General features: G+C 39.9%; 1 protein-coding gene across 1 annotated transcript in view; it reads right to left on the bottom strand.

The window, feature by feature from the left end:
- TGFBR1 (transforming growth factor beta receptor 1) overlaps positions 1-16,327 on the bottom strand; it is a 30,706-nt gene extending 14,379 nt beyond the window's left edge. Inside the window, exons 1-4 of the mRNA XM_079302006.1 lie at positions 16,087-16,327; positions 9,041-9,301; positions 8,428-8,670; positions 2,391-2,621 (exon numbers count right to left, since the gene is read on the bottom strand). Of these exons, the coding sequence (XP_079158132.1) occupies positions 2,391-2,621; positions 8,428-8,670; positions 9,041-9,301; positions 16,087-16,192 (841 nt within the window). The 5' untranslated portion in view covers positions 16,193-16,327. The remainder of the gene's footprint in view (positions 1-2,390; positions 2,622-8,427; positions 8,671-9,040; positions 9,302-16,086) is intronic.
- Between the last annotated feature and the right edge of the window lie 359 nt (positions 16,328-16,686).

The raw sequence follows: 16,686 nt of genomic DNA, 5'->3' as shown, positions 1-16,686 counted from the left end.
GAGATTACAGGATAGAAGACAGATTGGACCAGCTCCTGTAGCTTCCTGAATGTGATGAAATAGAAGAGAAGAAGAATGTGCCATTAAGGCACACAGACTGACTGAACAGTGTAGTAGAAAAAAGAGTGAAGACAGTTCAGTCACAAGCTCTAATCTAAACACACACCCTCCTACCCAAAGGAACCCCTTCTACCAATTTTACACTAAATAGCCACCCAGAAGTTCCTCAGCAGCTGTGAAAAACTACAGTTGTGGTAAGAGGAAAGACCTTACTAATGCCTTCAGCAGCAGCAAGAACTGAAGTATGCCTTGGTTCTACAGCTCTTTTACTAGTCCTCTGCTAATTTAAAAATTACTAGTACTCCTGTATCACTTCTGTATCTCTGCAGTCATCTTTGCAGTACCTCAGACACAGACTCTTGAAGTCTAATGGCTTTGTGCTTTCCAGCTAGGCTGTGATAACTCCTGAACAGATTCAAAAGTCAGCCCTACAGAGAAATGGATGCAAACCTTCCACAGGTATTACTGGTGTGAACAATTACATAATCTTGCACCTGGCACCACATAAACATTCAGCAGCTAGCACCAGCATCTAAAATGAAGGACTGCTCCTTAAGCCATTGAACATTTAGGTGTTCTTAAGCTATTGCTCTCTAAAGCCATGCTGTGATACACCTTCTCCTTTCAGAGTACCACGATAGTGCACCTGCTAAACTGGGAGAACTACGCCTATAATGGCCCCTCTATGTTCTCCTGTTTAATGGGATACAGGTGGCCTGAAGTATTTTAAACAAGAATTGAAGCATTAACCTTCTGCCATATTCAGGACTGAATTCCTAGCCCAGGGAGCAATTGGCATGTACATATTTCCTCACTGAGAGGATGTAGAAGGTTATACTACGAATTAACTGTGCAGCAATAGGTTAAAAATAACAACAGATTTCTACATTTGCTCAGACAGCAATACTGTTAGAAAACACAGTCAAGAATAGGGGCATTTTCAAAAGACATTTTAATCTATTTTTCAAAAACCAGACACCAACTAGTTCTCAATAAAGTAGAAGAGTCTTACCCTGAAGACCTAAACCCTCAAATAATGCTACAACCTGATTATCAGTTAAGGATTTATTATTTGTATGTAAAGCATATGAAGAGAAAAACCAGAAACAAATTCATATCACATTATATTATATTACAAGGAAACTAATGATGGATGGCCAAGTCAAATGCTACAGCATCTGCAACACAAACCAACAAGCAAGAAATTATTTTAAAAACTCAGCCATTTAGGAAACCTTCCTCATACCTCCTCTTCACAGCAGTCAAATGTATTTTTACGACAAACTACCTGGAGATTTCATGCAAAATGAGATGCTGGTATACTTAACCACAGATGGCTTTTGTGAAAAGTTACAACTAAGGTATTGCAATATATCCTTTATGCTTTTAAATGAGAAATAGAAGCTAAATCTTCTGTAGAGATGGCTCCTCATTTATGGATTTAATGCAGCTGATCTAATTTTAAACCCAGGCTCCAGATACTCCCCTAGTCCAACCAGAGCAAACTCAGGCTCTTGCAGGTGCTGGTAATACCAAATACAATTCTAGGCATGAAAAGAAGTCAAATTACATTTGTGGTGAAACATGCAATTTCAGATGAAAATAACTGAACAGAACAGCATCTTAATATCTTAGCCGTCCTTAATGAAAGGAATTAAAAACTTGGTTTTGTTAGATTCTTGCATCTTTACTGCAATTGCAGGAAAATGCAAGAAACTTTAATCTGACCCAAATCAGATTTTGCTGATTTGTTCTGCCAAATCAGAGCAAATCAAAGTTGAAAAAATGGTTCATTTTGCTGGATTATTAAAGGCTAATTAGGAGAGCTTCAGGAAGCAGGTATAGTTTTTCTTTTACTACTGGAAAAAAATATTAATTCCATTTTTGCAATTTATTTTCTAACTGGACTTCTAAAAGAATAATGTCTCATAACTCAGCCTTAAGAATAAACCCTCTACCTCCTACTTTGTATCAAGACAACAGGATTAGACATGATCTCTTTCAGTCCCACACATCTATATTATTAGACTATGAGGTAATGACAGGTACAAGTATTCAGCAGATGTATGGGCTCACGGGATAAGGCATCTCCTTTTTGATACCAAGGCATTTTAAACAAATTTAAACAAAGCATATTCTTCAGAAAAAAACCCACAATGTACTTTTCCTTCATTAAAGCTTCAAAAAGCATGCCAAATCCTGAACTGCTCCAGTAACAAAACTATTTTTTGCTACTCTTAAATGGATCCTCACAACCTTTTTTCCCCTTCATGTAGTGTCTATTCTGACCAGGTGTAGAATCAGCAAAATGAATTCATAGTGTCACCAACCTTTGTTGTCTGCAGCTATAAATCCAAGAATGTTTTCATGGCGGAGCATAACCGTCTGATAAATTTCTGCTTCTCGAAACCATGACCGCTCCTCTCTTGAGGAGAAGATCTTCACAGCAACTTCTTCTCCTCTCCATTTCCCCCGCCACACTTCTCCAAAACGACCCTTACCAATGCTTTCTTGAAGGACTATAGTTCTTGCAATTGTTCTTTGCACCAGTAAAGGCAAACCTAAAAAGAAGATTTTACATGAACCTTAAATTTACCACTCTACAGAATTAGCACTTATCCCACATACTGATTATGAGATCCTATTTTTATTAGGGTATTTTTCTTAGAATGCTCATATACTCTCTAAGATTTTAACTGCTTGTTGAGAACTACTAGCAAGCACATAGGTAAGATTCTGCCTTCACCCTTAAAAGGCCAGCTTAACAAGTACCCAAGGCAATTATGCTACAAATTACTTCTATGGCTGTCAGAAGTACAACACAAACTTCCTTTCAGTTTGCAATGTTGTCACTTCTGATCCATAAAGTTTTATTTAAATGAAAAAAGAAACAATGAGGCAGTGAGGACCAGGTTTAGGGGTTTTTTTTTGGTTGCTTCTTAGTGATGAATGCGAGGTTTTTTCTTTAATTTTGGAAAAACAATCTGCCCATAACTCTCCTGGCAAAGCAGTTTAGGAGCATTTTTGCTACTGATTAATTTACTTGGCTTATCACCAGACAGTCCATTTCTGAGTTAGATAAACTACACTTATCACCAACACTGACTTCTGAAAATCCACACTCATGTCCAAGTATGCCAATAGACTCTCAGTAATCCAGAATCATTGTAAAATAGGAAAATGTACTTGTAATGCAAACTTCCTGCTTTACAGGCCATTCTTGTACACCTCACTGTAATCATAATTGAGAAAAAGGTTTACATTGATGAAAGTTTTATAGCTTTGAAGGATGCATATTCTTTCAACACAGAGTACCTATTTGGTACACTTCAATAATTTTATACAACAAGCAGCACTGGCATCCCTCAACCAGGCTGGGTTTTTGTTTATTTTAAATCTTTCCTGTTGTAAGTCCAGGGCTTGTCACTGGATTCCACACTGATACTACACTGCGGGATGAAAGCATCAGCCAGGTTATCTGCTTATGATAAGCTCTTTTGGTATAGGATTATTTAATTTAAAACAAACACTTTACAAAGTAATCTATTATTCTATAATCGCTGTTCCAATAGCTGAGAGAACACCTGCATTTCCTTATGTTATAGAAAATAAATCCCAACTAATAGCTCAGATAATTAATTCTTGCCCACCTCTGGACATTCTTTGCAAACAGCAGCACAAGAACAATATCTGATCTGGTTGGCAGCATTGTCATGCTTGTGTCTCAGTCTGAGAAGAACAAATTAAAGCAACACAGGGCCCATAAGAGCTCCTCAAAAATTCTAGACCTACAGGAATTTTCTGCATGGTCTATGCTGACAACACAGCCACAAGGTGACAGGAAGGAAAAAAATGTACACCATACCAGCAATTTCATCATTATCAGGTGCTGTAATAATTTCTACCAAGAAAGTTAAACCTTTTGCTCAAATTATAGAGCTCTTCTGTGAAGTCTAACCTTCATTCTTTATGGACAGACTTTTGAAATGCAGAAGAGGCCAGATTAGAACAACCACATGACCAAGCTCAACCCTGAAAACATCAAATTTGACTTCATTGGTGAGAAAAAGTTTCTTCCTTAGAATTTATGCACTACTGCAAAACATATAAGAAATGTCAAATATAAGCTGATTTTGTGTACCTGAAACGGGTGATAGGCCATACAGTTGCATCAGAAAACTATTTGTATATTCCTACTTTCAGATGCATTGTTCTCAACTTGCTGCACCTTTTATAGACATCTCTCCTTGTTTAAAAAATATGTCCAAGGATATCAGCTATCTGCTAAACATATGCTAACCTTCAAACCTTCTAGACAAAGCATTGCAATTTCACATTACAAACTCCCAATCATCACATTAACATATCACTGTAGGATTAAAACCCTACAGTGATCTATCCACTTCCTCCTATATTTATTTTTACAATTTTTAGAAGATTCAACTTGCCTCTGTTTGTCTGAAACTAATCTCTCTTACTACTGCTGCTTCCAGAAGATTGAAATCCATATTTATCTTGCAATCATAGCAATTCATTACAGACTTTCTGTTGCAACTGAGCAATTTCCTTGTTTTGCTAGAGGAGAAACATAGCCCTGGAACTTGAGCAACTGCTGTACTATAAACCAGACTGCCTGAAAAGCATCTCCCAGGAGACAGCTACAGACTCAGCCTTGCACATACACATTGGGCACAACTGTACTTCAAGCTCTTGGATACACCTTCTTTTAACAGTGCATGAAGAAAGATGATAGCCAGTTTGCCAAATGGGAAAGTAAGAAAATTTGAGCCCATATTAAACTCAACAGCAACTCAATGTTTGACACCTTGCAATTACCCATGGTCATCCAGTTTATTCCTGAAACTTTCATTATTATTTTCTTATACCATAAAGTATCCTCAAGCCTTCTAAAAGCTCATTTTCTTTTCGATATCTTAAGTGTACTCTGATTAGTTTAGGGACTTTCCAATGCATAAAGAGTTTGTAACTAAACAGGATAATTCAGGAATTAACTTCTAGAGCACTACAGTTAGCCAACAAAAGCAGTTCCTATTCTTGTTCATAAGTCCCTGTCCAGAAGACTTCCACTGCTGAATAATTAAAAAAAAAAAAAAAAAAAAATCCATTAACTGTGAAAAATCTTGTTCCCTTCAAGCTTGTACAAATTGCAAAATAGTTTTTAGGGAGCTTTACATTCACTTCAACTGACTCAATGTTGCATGGATTTCTGTGACCCTTTAGATTTCTAAATAGCTTAAGTTCCTGCTGGAATTTACCCACCAATACCATCCAAAGCTTCTCCCCCGTTCTAGGCAATTCTTCCTACTCCCTTGTAACTAAGTGACTTCGTAATTTGTGAGTTAAGACAGTAACAGATGGGCGTCTCCATCTGTCTATACAATATGTAGTTGATATTTAGAGATCTGCATCATGATCTGAAAATCATTCTCAGCTCCAAGACACTTTGAAATCCTTCTCTTAGAAGCCGTAGCTTCACCAGAAGGATCTATTTTAGATATCTCATTAATTCCTTTCATGGAGTACCTCCTTATTTCAGGTCTTGTTCGTCATGGAACAACATGGCAACACTAACGTAAGTCAAGACCGAATAATTAATAGCAGCTTACTACTCATCATTGCAGCAAAAGAATCCTACTCCCTTTTGGTCTGAATAGGAAGCTCATTTTTGGAGTTCTCATTATTTCTGTTTTATATGCTTCTCATCAGAGAATACTGAAACAAAAAATTGGTGCGATAATTTTTATTTTATTATGAGCTCTTTTGGTCTCTCAGCATGAGTTTAAGAGCAGAACATGGCTTTTGGGGCACTAAACACTTCCACTAAACTAAACACTTCCTTAGCTGTGCCTCTTGGGTCTGGATTTTATTTTTATTATGCTTGTTCTATACATTTCCATTGTGTTTTGGCAACCTCTTGCCCCAACACCATCCCTTTCAGACAGTGCAGTTTCTGACAGGGTTAAGCACTGTTTTAACTAGCAGCTCTGACTTTTCTTCCTTTGGAGACCCTTCTCTCTACCCCTTGTTTATTCCATGAAGGTACAGTCTTCTCAACTTTAAATGTGCTGTACCCAAAGTCTGGATTAAAAGACGCATTTCAACAAGATTCAAATGCTGAAATTCATACTTCAGGACACTGAATTTGTATAGTCATTGATTAATTTTGAGACAAAGTGACACAAGTCATTGCAAACACACCCTGCCAACAGTACAGAAAGTAAGTACCTGAAGGATCTCCTATTTCACTGTCATAACCAAAGTGGAGAACACTAAATAAGGTTAATACTCGTCTTAGAAGCAGTTCAACAACATGGAACTCACTGCAGCTGAAGTTAAAAGATCCCTTTTAAGGAAACATCCAGCCTTGTTTTACAGCCTTTCAAGCATATAAGTAAGTTAGTGAAGAGGCTTCTTTAGGGATAAGTCAAATTCAACCACATTTGCTGAGTTTGTTCCTTGGATGCATTCACTAGTAACCACAGTAGGTCAGGTGCTCTGGGAGTCTAGACCAGCCTGAGTGCTGTGAAAGCTTAGCAATACCCTAGCATGCTCCTTTTACTTAAAGAGTAATTTCCAAACAGGCAAAGGAAGAGTCAGTAGTTTCTAGCCGTGCTCCAGAGGAAGAATTCTAAGTTTATTCTAACTTGGATTCTCTGCTTTTCAAGAGCTTATTTTGAAGGAGTACTTCAGTTCTCAAACAAAAAGAGATTCAGAATCATCACAGGCAAGAAGGCCAGAAGAAAAATGAAGGAGTACTCCTGATCATGAATGAAAATACCAATTGACAACTAAGTTTGAAATTCAATTAAGATTCTTTTCACCCTTCCTTAGGAAAAGTCTAGATCTGCAGACATTAGGTAGAGTTTTACACTATTAATAGTGGAACAACTATACATGTATATCAAATCTTTCTGCATTCCAAGATAAATAAATCTGAGTCCTCTGTATTATCAGTATCTCTGACTACTGCATACTCCTCCTAGAACAAACATAACTGGAGGTCTAAGTCCAGCATTTGCATTTATCCAGCTCTAGCCCAATATATTGAAAGTTCTATTAATCACTTTCATTATCTGACTTAGTCACTCTTGTTAGTAAATGAGAAAATTGATATGAACAAATTACTAAAACTCCAGTTCTAACCAGAGAACTAATCTTATCAGGATGAAATCTTCTGGGACACACAAAAGATTCTCAGCTGAAACATAACAATCCGCACACCTAGAGCAAGCAATTCAAAAATGAATTTTTGGTCTAGATTTTAAACATGTTCAGCAAGTCACATTAATTTTGACAAAGCAATGGACTTAATTTCACCAGTTACTGCCCTCAGGAAAAAAAAAAAAAAAAATCACAACCTAGATGCTTGGGTTTTGTCATTTTAGTTTTTTCCATTTCTGAGAAAATAAAAGATACAGTAGTTGAGAATCAAACACCAGTATTTCTTCATAGAAAGTGTTCTGGAAGGCCATGGATGTCTCAACACATATGTTTGCAAGCAGTAGGAATAATTTTCAGTATTAAATTATTTAAATTTTATATAGTAGAAGGTTGGTAAAAGGTTGCAGTACACAATTTGATCTCTCCTTCCTCAACATTGACCAAAGAACAATTAATTTATGCAATTATTTGCCAGGCACATCATCCCCTAACAACATCTATTAAACCACATTTCTATGACACAGACCACCATAATCCTATAAGCAATTAATGGTCAGAGTTACAATAGTAGAGACTATATGCAGCGAACAGACTAATGCCTCATTTTCCCAGAGCAACACCTTTTCAAGTCAGAATAAAAACAAAAAAAACCCCATGAAATCAAGGAACAGAGATTAATCAGACATGGTCTGCGTATTGAATCCATTCTATACACGGAAATATCTTCTGTAAGGAAAGAACTGGCTAAAATATAAACTCAGAATATTCTTCAAACGCCCATAGCTACATCTATAAAATAAGTCTCAATTTAAAGCTAAAAAATACCCTTCACAAAATTCTCTAAACAACACAGAAGATGGTTGTTTAAATGGGCTGTATAGAAGAAAAAGGTAAATGACAGCCTTACAGAACACAAAACATTTATATTCCCTGCATTATATAATTTATATAAATCAGGCTACTTTGAGAATGAGAATAAATAGCAGCAACAACCCAGTGTTCCTTTTATTTCACTTATTTCCGCACACTGAATTTTCACTGGTGTTGACTGAATGTACATGGAAGTTATTTTTCTAGTATTTTCCTGTTAAGTATAAATTTAAGCAGATCTGACAATTTTAAAAAAATAGATATATTACAAGGCTCTTAAGCACAGAGCAATTCCTACCAGAAATGCCACATTACCTGACCCAGAACCTGAAGTTGTCATATCATAAATTAAATCCTTTAAAGTGGTTCCTTCTGATATAAAGGGACGATCCAATGAAGGGTCTTCTTCGCTTGGCACACGATGATGAATTACAGTACGATTATGACACAGGTATAGAATCAACATCAGTGAAATGCAGACAAAGCAGACAGGCCCAGCAATGACAGCAGCCAGTTCCACAGGTCCTAGGTTAGAAGCTGGTTTTCCTGCAGTAGGGCCTGTGAGTTAAAATAACAAAAGGGTAAAGACATTAATTTCTTTTTATTCTACTAAACTTATAGTATCCCACAGCAATATTAGAATTATTTTAAAGAAGTGGCTTTTATGAGAAACAAAGTAAGTACTACAAAGGACAAAAGCAACATGCTTATTTACACTTTTTATTTAACTCTTCAAAACTGTCTCTAACATCCTTATCCAGAAGATTATAACTCTTGTTCAAGTATGAAATTGTCTTTCTAGAATCTAAAGTATACTCTAGGCCTTCAAATTTACCTACAACTTCTACTCTTATGGAATTTTGTTAGAAAAAATGGAAAATAAAAATTAGTCAAACAAACAAAAGAGCAAAAATCCCAGCCCCCTTACCTGGTGTTGGAATGGGAAGTTCTACTTTATTGCAGAGAGGTGTGTTGCAGCAGTGAGACACAGTGTGGACTCCATCTCTGGTGGAGGGGGAGCACACAAATGGCCTGTCTCGGGGAATCAGATCAATCTCAGCTATACACATACTGTTGCGCATTATTTTGTCTGCAGTTCGTGTTACTGAGGCAAAACATACTCCATCTGTCACGCACGTAAAGTTGTCTTTTGTACATAGCTGGCAGTAACACTCCAATTCTTTTTTTTCTGAGGAAAAAAATAATGTTAATATTGGTACATGTTCCGAGTTCAGAAACAATTTGAATGATTAAAGATATACAAATTCAAAATGCTATGAGGCCTTTTTGGTTTCAAAACACAGAACGGCAATGCTAAAAAAACACTAAAAGACCACTACAGTTCCTCCTACAAAAGATGGAAACTTTTTAAAACAACACTACACACAAGTCTGCTATTTTCAAACCAAATAAAAAACAATGGCTTTTTTTTTTTTTTTTTTTTTTTTACAATAACCACAGGTACATCTTGAGTAAGTGACAAATCGGATGCTGTTGGTTACCCAAGAGATTAATATGTTATGCATTACTTGATGGTTTTCATTTTGTGCCAAAAGGGCAAATACCAGCTTAATCCTCATTAAAAACCAAACCCTGCATGATCCTTTCATAGAAACAGAATGTGGTTTAGACCTGTTATTTATGAAGCCACAGGAAAACGCTGTCTTACGTTACTGAAGGTGGTGATTTACTAAAGCTATCGATTGCACTAGTAAAGAAAAGAGCATGAGGGAAGCAGGAATGACAGGCTAATCACCCCTAAGATGATCAGGTTTCATTCTTCACATTGCAGAAGTTCTTGGAAAAGGAAGACTACTACTTATAATTTCTTTCTGCACTCCTTCCTGCATTTGCAGTACCAAAGCCAAGCAGAAAATGGTGCAGGAGCAACAATAAAAGTATCAATACATCTTGAGTCCACTTGTTCAACTGAAGAGTAAAAGCTGGCCTACAACTTGTGTACATGCACATAGGAAGAGATGAATTTAAAACCTTAAACGCTTATGATCGAAACACAAAAAGTGTCTTGAGCTATAAGATTAGTCTCTTTCAAGGCTACATGCAACAACTCACACCAAAAGGATGAGGATTAAAGGTGGCAATTAGAAGGTTCCCTAAATCTGAAATCTGGCATTTCACTTAAATTCAAGAGTTTAATATAACCACACAAATTGCTTTGGATTTTACACCACTCTCTGTCACTGGATATCATGGATTTGAATAAATGGCAATCTGATCTCAAATATCTATGTGTGCAATTTCAAACTTGGAATCCTGAAAAACATTCTCTTAAAATACCCACTTACCCCAAGATTTTGAATCAAACCAAATCATTGCCAATCATCTTCTACTATTACTGAAGAGATTTGATCAAATTCTTAGGACCCACTACAGAAAGATAACTCTGTTTCAGAGAGATTCACCAGAACACAGACCAGTCAGAAAAAGGGGGGAAAGAATACCCTACAAATGGGATTGCAAAATTATTTTTTACTATGAAGATTATTGATAAAATAATTAGAAGGTAGATAAAATGAGAACTAGTATTTAGGAAGGTAAATTTTAACAGCATTACTTTTTGCTATCAGGAAAGCAAGGAAAGTCTTATTATTGAGAATTTAATGACAAGAAAATTTAACATTTATTTTCATGTTTTTTAATCTATTCAAACCATTAAAATTTCCCTAAAATATTTGCACACACCAGTTATTTCAACTTCTAAAGTGAGCACACCTTTAGCTCATTCACCTCACCCATGACTTTTTCTATTTAAACGGCAATTGTGGCTCAGCGCAACCGCACATGCATCTGAATGCCTACAGCAAGAGACAAATACTCAGTGAGATACCTACACTGAGTCACTGTGCAGAGGCCAAATTACCTGAAGTGAAAGATTAGAGCTGGGTTGCCCTTGTTACACTTATTCATCTTCCTGGTCTTGTGAAGCTCTAGAGATACACTGTTCCAACCATGACTAAATAAAGCATTTTGTGCCCTATCTTCCTCCTTCACTTTGTTCCCACCTCTCTTTTGCTACAAAATTCCCACTTAGTGCCATTTGACAAAATTTACACTTTCATTCTGGTTTGATGCAACTGTCTTCTCGTCTCCTGCCAAGACACAATTCACTGTCACACAAAACGGAATTATTTCCTCGGCACAAATAAATCACTGCTTCCTTCTGAAGCTACTCTCCCTTCCCATAAGAAGGTAAAACAATGCCTAATCAGCTGAATATCAAAGCCTCTAGGAATACAGGTTTTTGCTGCTCTCTAGTGGACACACTCTTAAAAAAAACCTCGTTAAAAATCCTTCAGCCCCCTTTCTTCTCTGGCCACTTGACAGTTCTTCATGCCTTCCAGCTCGAGCAGGTAACAGTAGAATTTCTATGTTTTAGCAATAGGTAAACTAATTCAGCATCTTCAGAAACAATCCATCCAAGAGGTGAGCATATGAAATCGGAATATCCTTGCCCATGTCTCATTCTCCACTTATCTGTGCACAAAGAACATAAACTACAACTACATGAACACATCAGCATGAGGAGATGTCAGCGATCAACTGCAGTAAAATCACTTCATTCTTATTAAGAAGCGTTTTCACTTATAACAGATATGAAAGAAAAAAAATCCTTCATATGGTCTCTCGGAGGTAAAATTTTTCGCTTTTTGTCCAAGCAGTCTCTGTTACTCCCAAAGAAATGTTACAGAAAACTAAAAAACTCAGACAGGAACCAGTCAGATCTCCAAGTTCACTTCAATGAATACATAAATTTCTAGCATGGATTGATAATGGAAAGGGATGAGAAACTGACAACTCTGATGTAAGCTGATCTTCCAAAGCCAGTAATCTTTCAGGTAAAATGTATTTCAATGCATTTTGTAAACACCATTTAAATTTACTACTACTAAAAGCACTTTCAAAACTACTGAAGAAGAGAAAAAACAGTTTTCAATCACATCTGTCCATGGCAGAGAACAATTTTTTTTTTTTATTTTTTAAATTATTACAACAGGTTTTGGATGGAACCACTAGCATGAAGCTACCAACTAGTGAAAGCTCTTGCCTGTTTAAGGCATACAAGGTTGGGGAAATGACAGTACAAACAGTTAAATAAATGCACTGGAAGTCATACAGACATTCAAGGACATAGCCAAGAGCAGAAATTGGGTCAACACAGCAATGTAGTTCCTTGTGCATTGCATTTTCTCACTGCACCATTACCAGTCTACACAGGTCATTCTTCTTTTTGACACTAACTAAAAAAAACCAAAAACAAAAACAAAACCTAAACCAGTGACAATGCTGTTGTGAAAGTGGGGATGTGTGCATTATGACATGATCATGTCATACAAGTTATCAACAGCATATTTCTCATACCACAAGAGTAGCCTCTTGTATTAATACCATTGCTAGTCTAGTTGCTCAGACCCAGTTTGACAGCTTTGCCTTTCCTCTACCAAGTCTCTCTCGCATCAATGTTGCGGCCTGAAAGCCCCCAGCGAGGCTAAAACAAGTTGGCAGCACAAATGAAACCCTGAAATTATACAGTTTGACAAGACTTGAAATTAGCTGGCTCCCAGGAGCTCAGATATTGATACTATTACAAAATGTGAACAGAGAATTAGGTTCACTCTAGCCACTTAACTTTTGCAAGTCTATATCAAAACCAGACTGTTACCTACTGAAACAGTCTCTTGTGTATCTGCTGTCTTTCTGAAGAAAGAAAATTGCAGGAAGACTGGTTTTTTAGTTACATAAACCCCTATGAATCACTATGGATGACATTTGTTTACATCCTGCATCATTACTTCAACCACACAGTTTAGAGCAGAACACCACCTTCGGCCAAATAATTTTTAGTTGGAAATTTTAAGTTGAGACATTGTTTTCTTTTGTAATAAGATGTGAGTTTGAGGTTTTTTTTTAGAGCCCCTCATAAGTTTTAATTTCTGTACTGCTCCTTGTTTGCATCCTTTGGAAGACAATTTCACATTATTAATAATTTATTTAATAATGTATCTTTGCTTTTCAAATTTAAAAAAGACAAATAGTCTCAGCCTCCCAAAAGCAACATTTTGCTGAAAAAGACTTCTCGTGATATTGTAACTTTTCCTCCATGGAAAATAAAATCTTTGAAACAAAAATTTCACCAGAAAGTAGAACTTCATCGAAAGAGCAATCACAATTCTTGGTTCTACAAGATGCAGAGGATCAAGGGATAAAGGAGCAAGGCTATGATGTGCAAGAGACAATAACACATTTTTAGGGATATGAGCAAGCAGGCAGTAAAGCTCACAGGTAGTTTTCTTCCCTGTCCAATAAAACTTGCCAAAGGAAAAAAAGCTTAATACATAACTGCAAATGTCAGCTTCTGAGTCTGTAATTCAGACAATCCCCTCAAACAATACACCTGACTCATCTCTGAACTCTTTTAGCTCAAGAGACAAAAAGGTTTAGGTCTTAAAGTATCTGGGACATAGGTTCAGTTTTTAAAACCACAATAGTTCATGACCTTCACTAACACATTCTTCTCACAAAGGCACTAATTAAGTTTCACTGTTGTAAAGTAACAGCACTGGGTATCAAGTTTTCAGGAAAACTTTCATATACATTTCATCCATCTTTGTTAAGCAAAACTTCCAGTGCAAGCAGCAGGTTTTGTGATGCACTCAAGAAAAGAGAAACTATTTTATTAAGGCCCTACCCACAACTTGCAAGTAATGACAAAACCTCAACAAAATCCCAACTTCAAAAAAGTGATATTATATTCTCTGACACGTAGGTGCCAAGTGACCCTTTTAGTTTTCTTGCCCTCTATTCAAAACACTACCCAGAGATATGTTCACGACTCTTAGAGCATGATACGGTAACAATTTGTTTCTGCAATCTTCGGTAGAAGATTATGCTTTAGGAAAAAGAAAAAAGAACACATCAACTGAAGAAAGCTAAAATTAAAAGCCCAGATAATAATTTTACAAGCATTATGAAAAGAAAAAGATCTTTACTTGTGCTTTTAAGTTCATTCTACCATATTAATCAGATTGCTATCTTTATTGGCAGTTAGAAGCAATTGGCTGAATACAAGAGTTTCCAAGGGGTGACACTCCAGAGCTTCAGGAGACTAAAGACTATGGCCCTGCACAGTGAAAACCAGGAAGCTTATTTTCAGAGTCTGCCTTAAAAACTTAGGCTGTTCTACTGTTCAGCTAGCTGCTGGGATTCATTACATGCCTGACCTCTGTATAAACCGTATCGCACGACGACTCAGTAACATCAGCACATTGCAGAACAGCCCAGCACAGGCAACCAGAAAATGCCCAACTTCTGACAACCCACAATAAGAACCAGCAGCCAAATCATACCTTGAACCACTTCGTCAGCTTAGACCTCAATGTTCAGGCAAATTAACTGCCTTACCCACACCAGGGCCTCTGGATAAGTAATGGATCAGGAACCCTGGATTCCTCCCGATTCCACTCGACAGACAGGATTTCTCTTTTTGTAAACAAAAGGTAGCATGCCACCACTTCCACCCATAAGGTTTTGTATGGAAGCCTGTTGCCTTGTTTTCACACAAGGCTTTTAGACCTTAATTTCATGCCTCAGATTAAGGGAAAACTGTTGATTGACAGGAGGCATTAAAAGGGAAAAAGTTCAAAGCTCAAATTGAGCTAAAATTTCCTTCAACATCTAAATTGAATGTGTTACATAAGAAAGCTTTAAATTACTAAAGCCTGCCGCACCTTTTCAAGAACACAAGAACAACCCATGGGTAACTTAAGCTTATTTCACTGTTTCCACATCAGAGATCTTGTATCGCCTTCAATAAGAATATGGGTGATTAACACTACATTTTAGTACACCAAGTTATGCTTTAAGTATATTTTTTTTTTTTTCAGCATGAGTACCATTTAAGATTGAATTATGAACGGCATGGTATAAATCCAGACTGAGGGATGTCTCAAAGCTGTAACTGAAGAAGTTGTGGTGCTTCTCCACTTCCTCTTTAAAACCCAAAGCAATACACAATACAACTACAAGAGAATTTAAGAAGTGAACTAACTACAAAATACAGATTTCACCATATAACTTAGTAAAGATGAAACTGAAGCCTACATTAGTTCAGAGAGGGTAACACCTGTATAACCCATTAGGCCACATGTCCCAAACTGAAGAACAGCCCGCACAGTTAAAAAAAACAAAAAGAAAACTACCCAAATCTTGCATTTATGGATGCTGCTAAGCACTCCTGCTTCACGCATTGGCTCTGCAACAGCACAGCTCTGATATCAAATCTCTTTCGCAAAAACGCATAGGTAAAGAAGGCTGGAGGAACAAAACCATTTCGCTGTACAATATCCACCCGAAGATTAAATTTCCACCCGGGCGAGGATGCGTAGGGCCGAAAGTTCACCTGCGCCCCAGCACGGCCGCAGCAGCGGAGCGGGGGCAGCCCCTTGTCACCTCGGCGCCGTGGGACATTCAACACGTCCCTGCACCGCCCGCTCCTCCGGCGAGCGCCCTGCGCGGCCCGGGGGCTGCGGGCACCCGGGGGCGCCGGGAGGGCCGGGGCAAGCTCACCCAGCGGGAACTTCGCCTTCGCGGGCAAGGCCACACGCACCCACCCGCGCAGACACCGGGACACAAAGTTAGCCCGGCAGACACCGCCCGACGCGCTGCGCGGCGGGGGCGAGGAAGCGGCGGCGGGGGCCGAGCGGAGCCCTCCCCGCCGCCCCTCCCGCCCGGCCGCCGCCGCTCCCGGCCAACAAAGGGCCGAGCGGTCCCCGCCGGGCTCGGACACCGGGGGTTGGGGGGGAGGTGACTCCGCCCCAGCCGGCCCCTCCGCCATGTTGTTGAAAGGAACCGGCGGGGACCCGCCGCCCCCCGCCGCTCTCCTCACCCACCCCCACACCCCCGCCCCGGGCGCCACCGCCGCGCCCGCTGCCTCCCTCCGCTTCCGCGCGCACTCACCGCCCGTCGCGGGGCCACCGCCCGCCGCGGGGCAGAGCAGCGCGGCCGCAGCCAGGCACAGCAGGGCCCAGGGACGCCGCCGCGGCCGCCGAGCGGCCACCGCCATGTCCCGGCCGCGACTGCCCGGAGCCGGGATCCGCCTCGCGCCCGCTCCGCCCGCCCGGGGACCGGCGCGGCGCTCGCGCTGCGTGCGCCCTCCCGGCCCGCTCCGGCCGCGAATGCCACCGACGCGGCGGCGGCGGCGCCGCCTGATTGGTCGGCGCGGCCCGGCCCCGCCCCCCGGCGGCCGCGGGCAGCCCCGACAACAACAGGCGGCGGGAGCGGGGCGCGACCCGCGGGGCCGGGGGCGGGGCGGCGGCGCCCCCTCACGGCGGGGCCGGGCCGGGGCTGTCCCGAAGGGAGAGCGGCCGCTCCGTCACCGCGGCGCGGAGCCCGGAGGGACTCGGGCGGAGGGCTTGGAGCTTCCAGCCGAGGCGTTGCCAGCGGCGGGGAGAGACGCGCTGGCAGCGCTGCGGTGCGGAGCCCCGGGGGCACGGACCCCGCTGGAGGGCAAGTGCGGGAGCGTGTGGGCACCCTCGAGTTGCCTCCAGAGCGGGGGAA

The sequence above is a fragment of the Erithacus rubecula genome (assembly GCF_903797595.1).
Source record: "Erithacus rubecula genome assembly, chromosome: 3".
Taxonomy (NCBI): Eukaryota; Metazoa; Chordata; class Aves; order Passeriformes; family Muscicapidae; genus Erithacus; species Erithacus rubecula.
Note: the sequence above shows the minus strand (reverse complement) of the source record. Positions and strands in the feature narration are given on the sequence as shown.